Genomic DNA, 18,894 nt, shown 5'->3' with positions numbered 1-18,894 from the left:
AGCTGTCAAAAAATGTCAACATTATAATGGCTCAGCCTTTAGTACCTGCCAATATAGGCAAGATTGTCTACAGCTGAATATTCTCCTAGAACATGACAGGGTGTGATATTAAAAGTGAATAGCCATACCCTGAGTAGCTTTCCCTGTAGCTGAGTTTGACATTTGGAGGACCAGGCAGTTTCACACCTTTAGGAGTACCTTGCTGGCATTTTAGATGTGTGGAAACTGACATTTTGTGTGAAGAAAGGAAACTAGTGAGACTAAAAGGCTTTGAAGTACAGGAGGGGAAAAAGCTCCAACAGGCAAAAAAGCTAATTTTTGTGCTCTCTGCCATTTAGAAAAAAAAAATCAGTTTTATTGCTACAACTAAGCTGGTAAAGAAGTGACAATAACATAGCTAAGTGTCTTAAATAGAGCTCAGTTGTGGTGTTTCGGAGTAGAGAACTTTGAGACAGAAATTGCTGATATCCATTTCAGTAGATCACTAGGCCAGCATGCCCCTTGCAGAACTTATTTTTCCCACTATGGAGCACATATTTAATTTGGTGGTTTTTTTGGTTTTTTTTTTTTTTTCTTTCAGCACAGAAGATATAGGGGCAGCTCTACTTTTAAAGCATTAGCTTAACTCCTGGTTCAAGTTGCCCCTAACATTTGATCTAGTTTAGCAAATTTTGCCCGAGATTCCAAAAAGTGACAGTGCCTGAGTTTAACAAAACATCCTTTCTCACTAAAGCTTTTAATCTCATCATGCAGTCAGCCAAAATAAACTACTATTTTATTTAGCTGTTTGAGCCAACAAGCTAAGAACCTGATTACTGAAAGTCCTGGTTAATTGGAAAGTTATCTTTTTGTAGTTGCTTTGTGCAAGAGTCATCAAAATAATTGCAGTATTTTAGCAAAAGCCAAACAAGAAGCAGAGACTATTACTAGAATACACTGGCTGGTTTTCAGCTCTGTGGTGACAGCAGCAGTTGTCTTTCCCCACTGAATTACTATCTTCAGAAAACTAAGCAATAATCAGAGAATGGCCAAAAAGGGGTCCTTCAGTGATAAACACCACAAGGTTTACAAAGAAAGAGACAGGATTACATTAACCTAACCAGCATATTGGAAAAACAGATTGAAACAACCAACCCCAAAAAACCCCCATAAGTCATCAACAAGTTTGCATGCTCTTACATGTTTGAAACGTGAGACAGAGTTTCCGGACCCGAAAGAAAAAGTTTCTCTTCCCCGTGCCACCCACCCAAAGCCACATTGCTTTGCTGTGGTAACAGTGTGGGTTTAGTTACACCATGTGATCTGAGCCTCCTGCTACGGCCTTGATTCAACAGCTTGCAAGAACTTCATCCAAATAGAGAGATTTTAATCTGGTTTTTGCATTTGGATCATCAGTATTATCTAGAAGCTATCTTTCTACAGCTGGCAATGCAACCCATGAGGTGTGCTTCCTTAAAAAATATTTTCAAATATTGTTTAAAACTGAAGTATTTGGGGATTATCTTGATGAGCCTTCAGTAACTGAGCAGAACTGCTCCTCCCAGTCCCACCTTGCCTGTTCCTGGGCCTGTGGATCTCAGCTGCTGCCTGACCACGGCACTAAGGTGAGGAGGGAGGGAGGTTTCTGCAACATCCTGACCATATCTGGACTTCCACCCCCTACTCACCTACATCCTGTTCTTGCTTGAGTGAGTGGAAAACCCTCCAAAACAAAACATTCATTCTGGTATTTGTTGTTAATTTAAAAAAAAAACAGAGGAAATTCTGAGTATTTTAAGTTCAAGATCAGAAATAAGCTTATTGAACACTTCCCAGTGAATGGAAATACCCCACCTGTGAATAGTTCTACCCAGTAAGCACTGAAACACTATGACTTACACTTCAGTGTGTTCCTCTAGAACTTTTTTCAACTGTCATGTCGTTCCTTAACCAAAAAAATGAACAAAAAAAAATAGAAATGAATTGTTCAATTTCTCAATGATGCCAAATACAGAAGGCTTAGATTATTTAACAAAATGTATTAAAATGGGAAAAGGTCACTTACAGGCAGTGATTAAAATCATTGTTAGTCATTATCACCACCAAAAGTGTAGAATTATGAAAGAGAGACATGAAATTCTTGTTTTTGATGTCATGGTTTATATCTTAGTTCCCTTCAGTGAACAGATCATTCAAAATTAAGAATTCTCTCTCTGAATCTTTCCAAGAAGCCATTACCAATGTGTTTATTCTGCACTTGAATATATTTGGGTCTAAGTGACAAGTTGATGGCTTTCAGCAGTTTAGCAACCTGGCATTTTCAATAACCTCAGCAGCTAACAAAGATGTAAAATATTGAAGATACATTGGGGAAGGCTGCAGCAATTTCAGTCAAATTCCAGTTTGATGGTTTATTAAGTCTCTGTGGTGTTAAAATAACTTGCCAATGTCAGAAAATAGAATGGCCTTGAGCACAGAGGGTGAGAGCCCAAACCTTGTGCTCAGCTCCATCTCTGTTCCACTCTCCCAGCCAAAATCACTGCAGTCCATCCACGACGGGTGCGTGGGCTGAGCTCGCTCTTAAAAGGAAAGAGGGCAAAGCAACTCAGCTTTTCTTCTCTAGGATCTGCATGCTTCAAACATGGTTTCTCATTAAAAATCCATCTCTTTTGGCCTCAGTTTAATCTCCTCAACCCAAGAACAAAATGCCATGCCATTACACTGAAAAGCATTCAATCATATTTATTCACTCTTTGAACAAATTTACAGATCAAGTAACTGCAATGAAAAAAAATAAATTACAGCAAAATTTGGATAATTTCAAGCTAAAAAACCTCTTACCTCAAAAAAACCATGTTAAAGGTGAAAGTATATTCAGACACTTGCTTTACATGCTGAAACACAGGCTCAAGAAATGAATCCATAAGGAAGTGTCAGCTAGTGTTTTTCAAAACCTTTCTATATAGTGACTTAAAGCACCTTAGCATTTAAGTCTTCCTTTTGGCCTAACACCTTCCATCCATTGTTTTTTGGGGTTTTTTTTGCTCCTATGGCTTTATGAATTTGTTTGGGGTTTTTTGTTGATTTGGTTATTTTTAAAATCAAATTAATTTTGGTTTTGTCATAGACACCAGCATAAAAGTCAAAAGAATTTAGGGGTAAGTACTGATTTTCCTAGATTGCTACGCTGAAAGCTACAAAACTTTATATTACACTGTTATGCTTACTTATCTTGAAAATACATTTCGGTCTAGTGGTCTATGTTGAGCAACATTCCAGATGAGGTAGATTGAAGGAATATCTATCATTATAATGACATCAATGTTGCAGAGGGAATGAATTCAACAAGGAATGCAATTACTCTTTTCCTCATGCTGTTCCTTAATCTCTTGAATTTCAGAGAGTGCTACTAGCTGACTTTGTATAACCTGAGTTTTTTCTCACTGAAATCCCTGAGGCTTTATTTTTATTTTGTCTCATTTATTAATTTTTATAATGTTGGGGTTTTCTTAGCCTTATTGGAGGTAAAAGGCATCTGCTAGTTCTGCTACATTTCTCCTCCCCTTTCTACCACAAACAAAAGGAGGATAAGAGACATGGAAAAAACTGTATTTGAGAGGCCCAGTGGACAATGGGGAAAGAACTGGATTTATTGATAAGGAGGGAATGCATAAGTGTATAAAAGATGCACATTTGTAGCTAAAAAGCATATGGCACTCATTCTACTTCTTGCAGAACAATATGTCCTAAAAATATAGCATTTATTTTCACTTTTTTGACTGAATGGAGTTTGAAGGCAGGGATGAACTTTAAAAGGTTAGTAGCTATAAAGTCTGCTCCTAGAAAGCCTGTCAGGAGATCTCATCCCAGTCTGCTAAGCCTGCCTGTGTCCATGACTCACATGTCTACACTTATCTGGAAGGAGTAAGAAATCCCTGAGCACTAACCATAAAGGGCTTCCATGGATCTTTTTCTCTCCATTCCATCATCTTCCTCCAGCACAATCAAGGTACCACTGTAACCACCCTTGCAGCATAGGGCAGAAACTAATGCTGAGAATACAGAGCAGAAAAATATCACAGTTGTCCAGAAAAAACTTGCTGAGCTTTGCTGGGTAAAGAACCCTCAAAACAAAACCATCAATGAATGAACAAAACAACAACAAAAACACCTGTCAAACAGTTTTCAAAAAGTCAAATCAGCACCTTGTTTTACATTGCTAAGTCTTAGAGGGGAAGCTCAAATCAGAGTCTCATCACCATAGAAAGAATAAAACATTTCTCTTAGAAAACGGGCCGAGGTTGTCATCCCCTCTTTCCCAAATCCATCAGTTTAGCAGAAAGGATGAGTCTTGAAGCCTTTGAATTAGCTGGGTTTCAGTGGTTTAATATTTGCCAATCAGTTTGACCACAGCTCCTTAAGAGTCATGCATCCATCCTGATATTTTTGCTGGACAGGCTCAGGACAACTTAGCTGCTAAAAATCAGGTGTCTTCAGGCCAATATGGCCCAAGTAGAATCACAGTCTGGTGAGACTCAGTACAGTTATCTGCTACTCCACAGAACAAGTTAAAAAAAAATCTATTTCTCATTTTAAACAAAGTGTAATTAACCCAAGAAGTCCATGAAGGCAAGGCATCTGATGACAGGCAACTGACGGGATAAAAAACTAAGCTTTTTTTATGAATATTCTGAACACCAGCTGGAAAGCAGAAACTTTTCATACACATTTCCAAATAAAAAAATACCCTCTTCAGTGGGATTTGACCAAGCCCCAGCTGATGGGCAGAAGCACGAGAAGCTCAGTCCATAAGTGCCCTCCAGAGAGTGCCCAGCCTAGGCACCCAAAGGGTTATCCACAAGCAGTCCATGCCCTGCCATCCCACCTGGCAGCACTCATGACCCATCCCACCTACTGCAAACAGAGCCAAATACTTCAGAGAAGTCACAGTGCTTGCTCAAAACAAAGCAAACAAACCCTGACAGTCTGGTGTGAGGCACAAACACAAGTGCAAGTGGCAAGTGACAGGGCAGAGCTGGCTGAAGCCAGGACAGGGAGCCCACAGTGCAGTCCCATGGAATTGCACACATGCTCATCTTGATGGGCTCAGATTTCGAGCAGAGGTGGGAGAACAGCCACTGTTAGTGATGCATCTTCTGTGCACCAGAGAAGGAGCCAGCGAGGTCAGAACTGGCCAGTGCCTCACAGGCCTCTTCACATCTACAGTCACCTGAGGTACAGGAGCAGCAATCAGCTTCCTCCTCTTTCACTGATAAAGCAGAGTCTACCTGTTTTCTTTTTCAGGATTAGTGCTCTCTGAAGTTTCTGTTAAAATTAAAGAATGAATTTCTTCTTCTATAATTAACCTGTCAAAAGTATTTATGGGATCATCCTTTGCAGAGCTCTGAAAGAGAGAAACAACAATTTTAACAGTATTTCCTTGTGACGAGTGTTGCTTTTTCAACCCAAAAAGACAGACCTCTGTTCCAAACATATACCCTGCATTATGGTGGAAAGCCAAGGTAGCTGGGCAACAAATTGTGCTTTTCAGAGCCATGGCTTAGGCCCGGCTGACAGAAGAGATGTCCTCTGGAGATGAGGAACTGAAGGTTGGTCCCCACCTTAAAGGTGCTTCCAACTACAGCCAAATGGTGAAGCTCAAGCAGGAGGATGGAGAACTGAGCACGTAAACACTTTGTACAGTTTTCGCTGAGCACACAGAGAGAATTACTTGGGGCAGTAACAAAACATTTGTGAAAGCACAACAAAGTTTAACAGCTACCACAGTTACAGCCCTTGTGGCCAAGAGTCCCACCTGGGAGAACATTCATGTCAAGGTTTGAATTAAGACTTGTCAGTGTACTTCTCTTAGGATTTTTATAAAGGGCTATGGAGAGAGATTTATTTAGAGAGAAGTTTCTTTATTGGTATTATGTTTATTTTCCCAAAAAAAATGCACACTGCAAGTCTTTCATCAACCAATGCCTGAAACAACTATAGCTGGTTTTGTTCTTTTGCCAACAAGAAGCTTTATATCTGATTGACTTCCTAGCTAACAGACTGATAAATGTGAGAGTGCTAAAAATGTTAGTTTCTGGAAGTCAAACACAAATAGCTTAATTCAGCATCATAAATACGATTAAGTAGCAGAAAAAGACATGCACATTCAGTAGAAGTCACTTAATGGAGTTGCAAAAGCAAAAATAAAAATCCTCAAACCAAAACCCACACAGCAAAAGAAGCCTGACAATCAGAAAACTGCCACCCAAAAAACACCAACCTGAAGCAAATTTAAGGGACTAGCAGTCTGCAGTAACAGAATAATGCAATTCTATTAGCCTAACTAGAAAAAGTACTTACAGTCGAGGGGGTGGGGAAACAAATCTAAGTTTTGGGAATTTTTTTCTGAACAATTCCTAGTATTGTAAAATACTTAAATCTTCATATGTTATACTTCCTTATACACATTTATTTATAAGACAGACATAGGGAAAAAAAAAACCTGCAAGCCTGGAGATCCCAGTTCAACAGATTTGTTGACCCAAGAGCTTCTTACTAACCTGGGAATCCTCATTCTGCTCTCCAAACATTCGCTTAAGAATTTCTCTAGGGTCCGGAATTGGTGGGAGAATTAATATCTTCAGCCTTCACGAAGTTAAAAAGAAAATGTTTAGATGAAAGATATATAAATTTAAAAATCATTTAAAAACCACAAAATCATTTAAAAATGTCAAAATCATGTTTGGGTAGTCAAGAAAATTTGTGGAGTCAACTTTGTCATCACTGGCCAGCCTTCCTTCTCTGTGCCACTCTACCCATTTCTTATTTTTCCTCCCCAAAACAGAAGGGGAACATTGACACAGACAGATTCTAAATAACTCCCATCTTGACAAAGACAGCAGCAAATGTAGGGAGATCAACATTTACCTTTTTAGATAGACTAGCAGAATTACTGTAGATACTGCTACTATTAATGGAATGGTAATTATTAGAACAAAATAGATTGTAGAGTCCTTCTTCTCACCTGGAAAACAGAAATTGTAGAGACTTAGGGATATTTTGAGAGGCTTTTTAAGAATAATGATAGCAAAATGGTAAATTATCCAATTTGTTGATAGACTCAGTGCTTTTTCAAGTAAACTAGCACTTTTTTGGCAAGGAGAGGCTTGTTTTCCAAAGATGGTATTATAATGTAGATGTGTTTGGCAAAGAAATGCAAATGAGCAAGGCTCAGGGCAGAAAAATTGGCTACACTGGACATTGCGTATCTACACAAATGGCACCACTATCAACAGCAGCACAGGCTGGGAGTGGTGCTGCTGCTGAAGGAGTAGAGCCCTTCTGCCCTCTTTTCACTCAAAATTAAATAGGTACATGAGGAGATGATCTTTGACTCCCATTTATTTAGCAGACAAAAAGTTATTAAATGCCTCACAGATGAAGAGTAAAGTGCAACACAATGCAGGGACAAGTCTCTCACCAATGCTCTTCTCCTCACTCCAGTCACTGTGGACATTGCTGTTGTAACACTCCCGCTTTGGTTTTGCTCTCACTTTGAAGGTGTACTTGCTGTTAGCATCAATGCCAGCAATTGACACAGAATTAGTTTCAGACTAAGGTAGAAAAGAAGAGGTAATTTGCTTTGTTCAATTACCAACATATTCTCAGTCACTTCCAAGACTATTTACATTTTGCAGCTAATATATTCTGAATGTTTTGATGGAAGACCTTTTTATGACTATGAAGCCTCATTAAAAATAGGACATAATGGCATTTAACAAGCACAGAGGGCCTAAATGCACATTCCAAAGCTAAGATTTAATCTCATTCACTGCTACATCAATCATGCAGCATTTGGCATCAATGATTAAACTAAGACTTAGCATTTGGAACAGTGCCTTTTAATTTTTTTTTCCTTCTTCTGAGAAACATCTGTAATTTACCCTGCCTTCCCTTCTTGTCAGGGCAGCATAACCAACCATACCAAAGTGTTCTGTGATGCCTCTACAAAGAGAACACACACTAGATAGGATCTAGCTGCTTTTATTTTTTATCCAAAAGACCAGTTTTCTGAGGAATATTGCTAGCATTCGAGTATGGGGTAGAATAAATCACTAAACACGCTCCACAGGAGAAGACTGCCACTCACTTTGAAATTTATCATGTTGTATTTACCATTCTGATCAAACAGTACAGTGTTTGGCTATAAATACAGCACGAGTCCATCCAGACACTGAACTCAATGCTTTTTATGTGCACACTAAAATCAGTGTATCTGAGGGTGCACACTTCTTTCTCCCCTCCATCCTCAGTGTTTATCCCCTTGCTTTTCTCTGTGAGAGTCTATGCTTGTGTGCACCAGCAGCTGATTTTTCTTTAGGGCAATCAGGTCACAGCATTCAAATCCAAAGCTGCCACATGACCACAGAGACCAATAGCAAGAGAAGCAAACACCAAAGCTCATATGCCTGAGAAGAAGACAGGCACCATCTCCTGATAGTTTAGTAAATCCCTGTTTATCAGGCTGGTCTCAGACATTAACAATCTTGCCCAAACAAATGATGGGAAGGATTCACAAGACTTGCATGAATTTTGATGTACAGCTTTTACTAACATAAACCTACAGTGTAAGAGAAAAATCTTACATTAACACAGCACTTCCAGCTCTGGCACCCGACCCAGTCACATGCAACACATGCAACTGCTCATTTTCAACCACAAATATTACAAAAGAGTCACAGAAAAAAAAAAAAAAGCAAAGAAAAAACTTACTGCAATGATCTGACCAATGTCCAAATCACCATTGCAATATTTAACTTCATAGAGTAAACAACTTTTTGGAAAAGTTTCTGATTCACTCCATTTTACGTCAATTCTATCATTAGTCTTTGTCAATGTCAATTGTCTTGGTGTGGCAGGTTTTACTGAAATGCAAAATGGAATAATTAGTTTAAAAGTATATTTCACCGCTTACAAAAATTGTTCAGTCCTGTATTGCAGAATATTACACTTACACCAGATTAAGAAGAGAAAGAGGAAGATAGCACCAGTAAGTAAAAAAAAAGAGTAAATCTAACTAAGGAATATAAGTTATAATAGAAAATCATCCCTCCCCCTTCCCCATAGATAACGACCCACAGAAGACAAACTCTTCAAATCAAAGGTCAGTAGAAGAAAGGAGCATCTAATCTCATTGTCTCATCTATGCTTTATGAGGTGAAGTTTCTCAAACACAATATACTACCAAACTTCTCATTTTAATTAGATCTTTATGATGTGGTGTTATACTTACCAAGGGTGGTAGGATTTTTACTTGCACACAGAGGCCTAACTTCTTCAGAATCATCTGTAACCAAAATACTTATTGTAGGATAAGTACTGGTGACTTTTGGGAAGGTAAGATTGAAAATGCATTCAAAGATTCCTTGGTCTACAGAGGAGTTGCTACACTTCATAGGGTTTTCCAATCCATCAAACCTAGAGGAATAAATTATTCTTGTAAACTTCAGAAGAAAAGGACAGCAAGGGCAAGGCTTGTTTATAAATGTGTGCCACAAATTCTAAAGACTGATATTGCCTTAAGGCTATGCTATAGCATATAAAAAAGTAAAGCTAAGCAAAGCAAGCAGCCTCTAATTTATCTCAAGCTTTAGAAAAAGTATTGTTTTTGTGAAGAGTGCCAAGGAGCAGAAAGAGAGGCAGGCTTGCTTTATATCAAAGAGAACAACTGCTGTCAACTTTGGTTCACATTTTCCACATGGGAGAAAAATTCCAAGGTGTAAAGAATATTTAGAAAATATACTAATTTGGACCACTTCTTGTCAGCAGAATTTCACCTCTGTGATAGAATGAGCTGATCAATCATCTTTAGCTCTGCCTCAAGTACCGTAGCTCTTAAGACAGTTGAGTTTTACCTATTTACCTGATTTGCTTTTAAAAATGTCAGTATTCCCTTCCAATAACAGAGAAGTTAGGAAGACAAACTTCTTCCTTGCTTCTCTTTGTGGCCCAAGTCCCAGTGAAAATACACTAGTAGCCTTTCCTCCCAGGAAAAACAAAACCAAAAACCCCACCTCACTGGCATTGTGGAAAATGTATCTTTCAGTCTAAAATTGAAGTGTTTTCTTAGTTTTTGGCTTTTAAATCTAAAAATTATTATTCTTTCAAAGCAGCATGAATTAAAACACATTGAAGTCACTGCAGCTACATCTTCCATTAAAATTAATGGCAGGTTGAAAATATATAGCTCAAATCTAAAGCATTATTCCAGTAAGTATCCCTGTACCCAGAAATTCAGATAATCAACCCTGCATTGGTCCTGTTCTTATAACAAAGAAAAAGCTTGAGCAGCAGTATAGACAGGGAACAAATAGTCCCCCCACATTTGATGAAAGAAGCAAGTTTTGTGCTGTTTGCTGCCCAAATGCCCTGAACTGAACAGCTGGCCTACAAGACTGCCACTGGAGAAGAACAACAACATCTTAATGCAATTAGCTCTAATAAGACAGAAAGTTGATTTAAAACTATGACATGGGGCTTTCTAAAAGAAAACCCCACTATTTCTACAGAAGCTAATGCAATCTGGCATTTCACAAGCCCCATCAAGGTGCAGAAGTATGCATAGATCAGCATGTACAGCTATCAATGCCAAGAGCTGGCTCACACAAGTCTGTTCCTTTGGAACAGACACCATTTATGGCTGTCTACGGGCCAGCAGGGATGATGATGATAAAAAGATGTTCTTCATAGCTTTAAGGGTGAATCAGTTATTTAAAACATCAAATTATTAATGCTTTCATACCATTTCCCAATGGTTTATGAACTGACACATACATTGTGAGTAATCCTAACTTAAGCATCCCAATTTGTTGGATTGCAACAAAAGCAACTAATACATTGGCCTAGCTTAGTTCTTAATTATTCCCTCTTTGAATCAAGTGCCAAAATAGAAAAATATGGAAAGCAATAGAAGCTGTGCTAATATGGGCTACAGAAGCAGACACAAAACAGTTATATCAACTTCCCAAAAAGTCTTGGCCATAGCAGCTTCTGACCCCTTCAGTGGTGAAGTTTTCTGTTGGATGGGACTGAGCAGTAACTTGGACACAATGCCCTGGGAACTTTAAAAGCACCAGGAAGCAGACAAGTGGAATGTGTCATGCAAAACTAAAGATTAGTCCTGGAGCACTTTAGAGCTGAGAATACAAATCTCCCACGAACCAGTAGAACAAAGTGTAGTTGGTGTCACTGCTTGCGTTCTCCCCACGACGCCAGGTACAAGCCATGTACTCCAAATTGTGCCAAACACAGCCCAAGTCAACAGCAGCAGTACCCAAAATACCTGCAAGGCAAGTTGGAAATGTTCTCTAAGATTTATTTTGTCCAAGTTTTCTCTGCTGTTTCCAGAAGTAAAACATTTCATTTTACATAACTGAAACTGGAAGGCAGAAATGGGTTGGTTACCTCTCAGACTACACTGCCTGTTCAGCCCAACAAACAAATTCCAGCTGTTTAGAGCTTGCAATGGCTGAAATCTCAGCAGAGTAACTTCTAGAGGCAAGCAAATCACAACAGCAAATCCCAGAGCTCACCATGGCTGAATTGCTACTTAAGAGTTACCAGATGCTAAGGACAAGATACTGAGTCAAGAAAATACTTATTTCTATTAATCTACAGGTACTTTAAAAATAAGTCAAAGTAGCTGGTAATTGCAGGGAAAACTATAACAAAACTAAATGCTTTTACAGCCATCAATATCAACCATAATTAAAGGCTGACTATTTTTAGCTTCTCCTGATACAGTATTAATTTCTTTGCATTTATAATATGGAAATACCTCTGAGTCATAAATATTGACATAAGCAACACTAGTTAAGTTGACTTTTTAATGGAGACCCATATACCTTTAGACATTAAAATTTAACATTTCGAAACTCAAGTCACATCAATACAAATGAGTACTTAGCAGCTGTGAATAGGTCAATGGATTGTCCAGGCAGAGGAATTGTGGAAGGAAGTCTTTCATATTCAATCTTGCATTTCTGCATGAGTTCTTTACACTGTATTACCATATTACATTGTATTGGAAACCTTTTCCTTGTAACAAGTAGCAAAATCTCCATGAACTAAAACTAAATGCATATGAAATGCAGATCTACTTTGAAAGTCCGAGCTTGCATTCTCCCTGAAGCAGCAACTAAGAGTATAGGGAGATGAAACAGGCTTTCCTATTCCAAGAAATATATAAAAATATTTCATCTGCAAACACACTTTTAAAAGCCCCAACCTGTTTCGTACATCCTGTGCTAATGATCTCCCTCCCTGAATTTCCAGAACCCTTCTGGCACACACACAGGCTCGATAAGGTCTCGGATTCTCCCAGCCACATGTGGTTTTCATCCACATCAAGTCATGCTCCTGGGTTAAGACAGACCTTTAGGCAAGAGGTTCATTTTATTGCTGTACATCCTAACTTCAAGCACTCAGCAAAATACATTACTCCTCAAAGTTTGCTTCCTAACAATTTTGCCGTGGACCCTTACTTCTGCATGGCAACAAAAAATACTTTTTCGCTATTAATTTTGCTATGATTTGTAGACCCCACTCATCTCTTGAAAAAGACAGAACCCTATTACAATTATTGAAGTAATTATTCAACAAGTTATTAAATTTACAATATTCCTCCCTCTTACATGGACAATCGTAAGGCTATTTTATGGGCTTCTGTTTATACAGAAAAATCATACAAAATAAACTGAATTAGATGTTAGTCATGAAGGCAGCAGCTTAGTGGAGTCAGAGCTATCTCTTATGCCACAATCACCGAAACCAAAGCAGCTTGTACTCCACTCCTGGGTTTAGATGCGGGGAAGTAAACCAAAACATTTGTCATACCATCTCAGACATTTGGGAATTCCTGCCAGTGTAAGGATATATTACAGCCCTTCAGAAAGACTACAGCTCAAAGCAGGCAGAAGAGAAATAACAGGAACCACGCCGTTGTTCTGGAAGAGCAGTTCAATTTTACAAGCTTGCCCAGAAGACTTCAAGCATCAGAAGACCCCAGCTGTGTTTAAAGGTGCTATAATCATTCTGTTTAAGCTCTATCAATAAGACAGCCTTTGTGTCTGGTATTTCTCGATGATGTATTTTATGATTTCTTGTTAAAAGAGCAGAGAAAAAGCCATGTCTCCTCAGGCCAAGAGGGGTCTGGCCACTGCTGGCATTACCTTTTGGCAGAAGGGAGGTCTCCACCCAGGGGCTGGGCTCACTGGTGTTGTCATTCTTGCATTCACTTCTCACTCTGAGGCGCATTTCCTCATTCAAGTGTGCATCCGTCACACGGAATCGGCTCTTACTCCATTCCTGGGTTTAGACGGGGGGAAGAAAACCAAAACATTTCTCATACCATCTCAGACACACGGGAATTCCTACCAGTGTAAGGGTATATCACAGCCCTTCAGAAAGACTACAGCTCAAAGCCAAAGGAAACCAGTGTCTGACGGTGTGGGAAGCCTCAGCATCACTTGGCTTTGCTGTTTCTTTCTCAGGTGAAGTCAGAACTCACAAAGAAGAACTACCCCTACCCCTGAGACCTACAGACATAAACAAAGGCTACATGGAGATCAAGAAATAAGTATAACAAGGGGGAAAATTATCCTAGAAAAAGTCTTCTGTCTCTCTTAAGTATCGGTGGTTACCATCTCTAGCAACAAATGGGAGAAAATTTCCATAAAAGAAAAGAAAGAAAAAAAAAATCCTAACCTCCAACAGACTCTGTGAGCAATAAGATGTGGCAAGATGTACAGTCTGTTTCATCCTGTCCTGTGAAACTGCTGACCCTCAGTTCTTTCATTGCTGATGACCTTAATATCTATTAGACCCTTCCACAAACTTAGTCAGCTCTTTAACCAAGGGGAGTTTCTACTTGTTGATTTGTTAATGAATCAAGCAAAACAGGTAAATAGGTTTCTGCTGCGTTAGCAGGTTCAACTGGCTCATCTAACATCCAATGAAGATTATTAGAGATCATTAGTGTCAAAATGAAACATCTCCCTTTTAGTAGTGACATTAAATCAGCTCAGCTGTTTGCAAAACCAGAGTCACAGAATCATAAAACACTTTGGGCTGGAAGAGAGCTTAAAGATTATCTGGTTCCAGCCCCCTCGCCGTGGGTTCCTGTGTTCTGCTAGAACAGGTTGCTCAATGCTCCATCCAAACTGGCCAAACCACATCCCCACTCATGTCCAGGATATCCTGGAGCTGCAGGAAAAAATGCAGTGGTTAGCATGAAGAGGTCAATGTAAGCATCAGGCTGTAAGACTGTAACAGGGCTCAACAACAAAGGACTGCTTCAAGAGACATCGTATCAACTGCAACCATATCTGAAATAGCAGCAATGCCTCCCCACAGCTGGCATCTACCAAAGGCTTCCAATTCCCAGAGACTGGAATAATGGATTTATTTTCTTACTGGCAATAAATTGTAAAAATACTTGTCCTACAGCCCATAGCAATGGACACCATGGCAATGCCCTGATCAAACAGCAGCTAATCCCCAGCAAGGAGCATATCTGGGCTGCAAACCATCAAACACAGAAAATGAAAGCCCAAAACAAAGTAGTTATATGACTTCTGTTCCAGACAACAAAAATGCACCATATTGTCTTCAAAACACAACCCTATCATAAATAATTGTAATTGCAGAGAGGGTAAATGGGGGAATTTAATTCTTGGCATTACCTGCAAAAGATGCAATGCTGTCAAATCACAGCTAAATCTGCATGTCTCTTTAAACTGAGTTCAAAATAAAGGAGAAAAGCCTTTGCAAATTCCCATTCAACCCTTAAGGATGTAGATCGCCCTGTATCTATTTTTTCTAGAAAGCTGCATGAGCAAAGACTGAAATGAGACTTTTCCCATTATTATTACATACTCCTGTGTTACCATCAGCACTCAGCTATCAGACAGCAACAGACAGATTTTTCTGATCTGAAGATCTCATATGCTGTTACGATTCATTTTTGAGGTTTTGATCCCCTGATAAGAATGAAATGCTATATTTAAATTGTATTTATACATGTGTATATGCTCTCCCACACGGAGTTTTAGAACACTAAGACATTTACTGGAACACAGAATTCACAGAGGTGATGTACTTACTCTTCTGTCCTCAGGGACCCCATTAATGACGATGTCACTGGAATACTCCAGGTTGCAGCTACTGCTGATGTTCTCTGGGGGGCTCCATGTCCAGTTCAGAGTACAGATATGGATAAATGAATAGTTCAAGTTGGATGGAGATGGAAGAATTTTTGCTCCTGGAAGAAAGGAGTTACCAGTGTAACAATCCTGTTGGCCCACACTTTACCATTAGTAATACTGGCAGACCTTTAACTCTCTGACAGAAAAGAACACAAATAACTACTCAGCTTTGCCAGCTCATGTTTTCTATCAGATAAAGTACTGCCCACTAAAGTGTTTCTATTATTCTTATAACCTCAACACATAAGCTATTTAAATATGCGCAAATTAACTGAAAAGTAATTTTTAAGAAATCATAGCCTGCAACAACGTAGTGGTTGTGGTACTCGAGCTTTTGCACATTGCGGGAAGATGAATCACATGCTGAAACTTTAGTAAAAACAGTACACACGTTTTGTGGAGCAATTAATACCGTGTTCTCCCCAGAAGTTATCCGTCAGCATAGTTTTAAAGAGAAATCCTTAAAAAGACAAAAGACATCTTGCAAGCAATAGCTGTATGTTAGAAGCACAATTTAAGCAAAGATTGCAAATGCAAGAATGTTAAAAAACATCAAGGAAACCACATAGCTTTCTCAATTACCTATTAAAAATATAATGCTATGTTCTGGCACAGTGAACAAAACCAGTGTGGGACAAGTAGTAATTTACTGCTGCCACACTTCAGTGGTACATTTTTTACCCCCACAAAAGCCAATGAGAAGCAGAGCACGGCCATGACTCAGAGAGGGTTGCAGTGATAAATCAATTTGTGCATTGACCCTTCTTTATCTCGTGCACTGAGTCAATGCCTACTCAAGACCCACCACAAAGCTTGAAGATCATATTAGAAAACAAAGAAGGGAAATACGACAGGAAATGACAAACTTCCAGGAAAAAGTAAAGTACATGTCAGACATCAATTCTAGAAAACAACACCAAGTGGGAATTCCCTAAGAACGTAAAAGTGAATTTTGTTTTTCTAAAGGGCTACTCTAATATGTACTATGAGCTGTTGAACCAGAAACCCAGTGAGACTGTTTCTCAGGGTGTCTCCAGGTATCATCACCGAGCCAACACCACTTGTTAGTCTGTGGACAGAGTATTCCGTTATTACTCAATAGTTTCATAAGCACCTCAAACAGATATCAGCTCGTGCTGCAGGTCTTGCTGTCCCAGAGAGCCAAGCTCAATCCATCCCAACATTCAAGAGAGCTCATAGGAAAAGGGCAGAATAATTCCATCAAAATCAGTTTTCCCATCCAGGTCACAGTGCAGCCCTGTTTCCTTCTGCTAGCACAAGGAAGAGGGAAGATAGAGAAGCAAAAGAGCTTCCCTGAGCAACAATTCTGCTCAAAGCATCCATGACACCATTTTCTTACATTGCCTGAAAGCCAGAGTAGCTAAATCTAGAAAGGAATTCATCAAACTTCTGGAGCTCTCTCAGACCTTTGCATAGTTCAAGGACAGGCAATGGTAGAGATTAGGCATCATTATAATCCATGTGTTTCAACAGATAATAAGAATAATTACAAAGATTCGCTGATTTACCTTGAATACTTAAAATTTTTGGGATTTCTGTTTGAGCAGAAAAGAGATATTTTTATTCTTGCAAAAATACAGTCTCCAGTGAGAAAACTGAACATAGCAAGAACATCTTTGCCTATTACCTCTTCCACTAACAAAAACATAGGATGGGCTTTAGGAACAGCCTTGCGACATTAAGTTTGCAAATACTGGGTCCTTTTGATCATATTAAAAAAAAAAGTTTTTCAACAAGAGTACACTGCTCCAAGCATTCCATCTTGTCATGATTTTACCTGCAATAGCCACAAACTATTAAAAAATGTCACCCCGGATTTCTACTTTGAAGTTACAAACATTTCCTTCTAAAAGGTTTGATTAGAAGCCATTGCACTTAAGTTTGTGGATTACTAGCCACACCAAGAAGTGCTAATATTTACAGTTTATAAATTAATAAATAAACTTCATTAACATAAAAAGTTTAAATCTTGTAGGTTTCCGAATAACCTACAGAATTCTGAAGCTTGTTTTAATGTTTTTAATTCAGCTTTTATTCATAGATTAAGCCAATCTCATACTTTTGTCTGTGTAGAATATAGAGTCTTATGCTCTCATTATTAAAATTTCTGTAGCAATTTTGCAGAACAACTCAATGAAAAACTACAAAATGTAGGCAAGCCATTATTTCACTCTTAACACACAAAACCACGGTGGTGCTTCGGAGAAAAGAACAGCAGTAGCCAGAAGAGATTATGTAAGACATAGAAAACATTATTTCTAACAGCCCTAATGAGGAATCATCAGCAAATCCTTTGCATCAAGTACCACGCGAGTGTTGTAAAGCAGCAAAAAACTCATCATATTTTATTTTTTCCTCGTGAATTTTCAGAAAGTTGATTTCATAGTGATAAACCGAATTGCAGACAGTTGAAAAATAACAATTCGTTAATGCCTGCAGCTGAGTTTTTGGATAACATAAGCAGAGAAAGAAAGCTTCAAACCCAGGTCCTTATGAAGCCCTCACAGACGCGCATGCATCTTTCCCAAAACTAAACATTCGTGCTTCCAAAATGGGGAATACTAAAGGAATTCCGAAGGCACAGGACGAGGGAGGCTCTGCACACCCACACCCGGCAGAGCCGCTCCCGCACCGCCGCAAGACACGGGCACCGGGAGGAGGACGAGGGGTCCTGATGGGGTTTTAAGGCAGAAACTGTCCCGGGAAACGAAGATGGGGTTTAAAACATTTCTGCCGACCCTGCCAAGAGGAGAGCAGATTTTCAGCATCCCCGCTGCCGGTAAGCGGCAGGGCAGTGCGCGCAGCCGGCGCTGCCTCGCACACGGCTGAGGAGCTTCGGAAGATTTCTGCTGCAAAATAAAAGCATTTCCCTTCCATCCATGCCCGCATTTCCCTTCCATCCGTGCCCGCATTTCCCTTCCATCCACGCCCGCGTGTGCGCGGAGCCACGGCCGAGCCGCGCACGACCAGAGCCCGGAGCGGAGCTCCAGCGCCGGCACCGCGGACCCGGAGCGCGGCCGGTCCCGGGTCCCGGGTCCCGCCGCCCCGTCCCGCTCCTTCCCGCTCCTACCTGCCGCCATCCCCGCGGCCACCGCCCAGCACACGGCCAGGAGGAGCGGGCAGGGCAGCGGGGCTGCTGCGGGCACAGCCATGGCTCGGCCGCCCCGGCGCGGCCCCTCGCTCCCACTTCCCGTCAAGGGGCCGGACCAGCCGGGAAGGGCGGGCGGGATGGGCCGGGCCGGCCCGCCCAGGTAATCCGAGCCGGGCGGGAGGGGCGGCCCGGCCCCGCCACCTGGGCAGCACCGCGGGGCTGTGCGGGATGGGAGCATCCCACGGCCCCGCACTGCCCTTGCACTGCCCTCCGCTTCCCGCCGCATGCTCAGCACAGAGACACTTCGCGGAATCAGTTCGATTGGAAAAGACTGAGATCATTGAGTCCCCTTCCTCTGGAGCCGTCGGTGCCTCCCCGAGCCCGGACTCGGCCGTGCCGCACAGCCCTGCGGGGACCGCACCCGCTCCGTGCCCGCCGCGGCCCCGCGCCCTCCGCGTCTCCTCGCATGGAGCTGCGGCGCGGCCACAGACCCACCAAAAGTTCATTCTGTGAGTCAAAGTCGTTTTCCTTTTACAACTG

General features: G+C 40.5%; 1 protein-coding gene across 1 annotated transcript; it reads right to left on the bottom strand.

Annotated features, from left to right (window-relative positions):
- Window positions 1-2,705: 2,705 nt before the first annotated feature.
- On the bottom strand, window positions 2,706-18,655 carry IL13RA1 (interleukin 13 receptor subunit alpha 1). Its single transcript, XM_041716151.2, has 10 exons — window positions 18,334-18,655; window positions 15,141-15,298; window positions 13,209-13,344; window positions 11,200-11,320; window positions 9,272-9,456; window positions 8,752-8,903; window positions 7,460-7,592; window positions 6,907-7,003; window positions 6,540-6,624; window positions 2,706-5,383 (listed from the first exon to the last, which is right to left on the bottom strand). The coding sequence occupies exons 1-10, from the start codon at window positions 18,638-18,640 to the stop codon at window positions 5,264-5,266; spliced, it is 1,494 nt and encodes a 497-aa protein (XP_041572085.2). The 5' UTR covers window positions 18,641-18,655; the 3' UTR covers window positions 2,706-5,263.
- Between the last annotated feature and the right edge of the window lie 239 nt (window positions 18,656-18,894).

The sequence above is a fragment of the Taeniopygia guttata genome, chromosome 4A, assembly GCF_048771995.1.
Source record: "Taeniopygia guttata chromosome 4A, bTaeGut7.mat, whole genome shotgun sequence".
Classification (NCBI taxonomy): Eukaryota; Metazoa; Chordata; class Aves; order Passeriformes; family Estrildidae; genus Taeniopygia; species Taeniopygia guttata.
The sequence above is the reverse complement of the archived record's forward strand: the minus strand, read 5'-3'. Positions and strand labels throughout refer to the sequence as shown.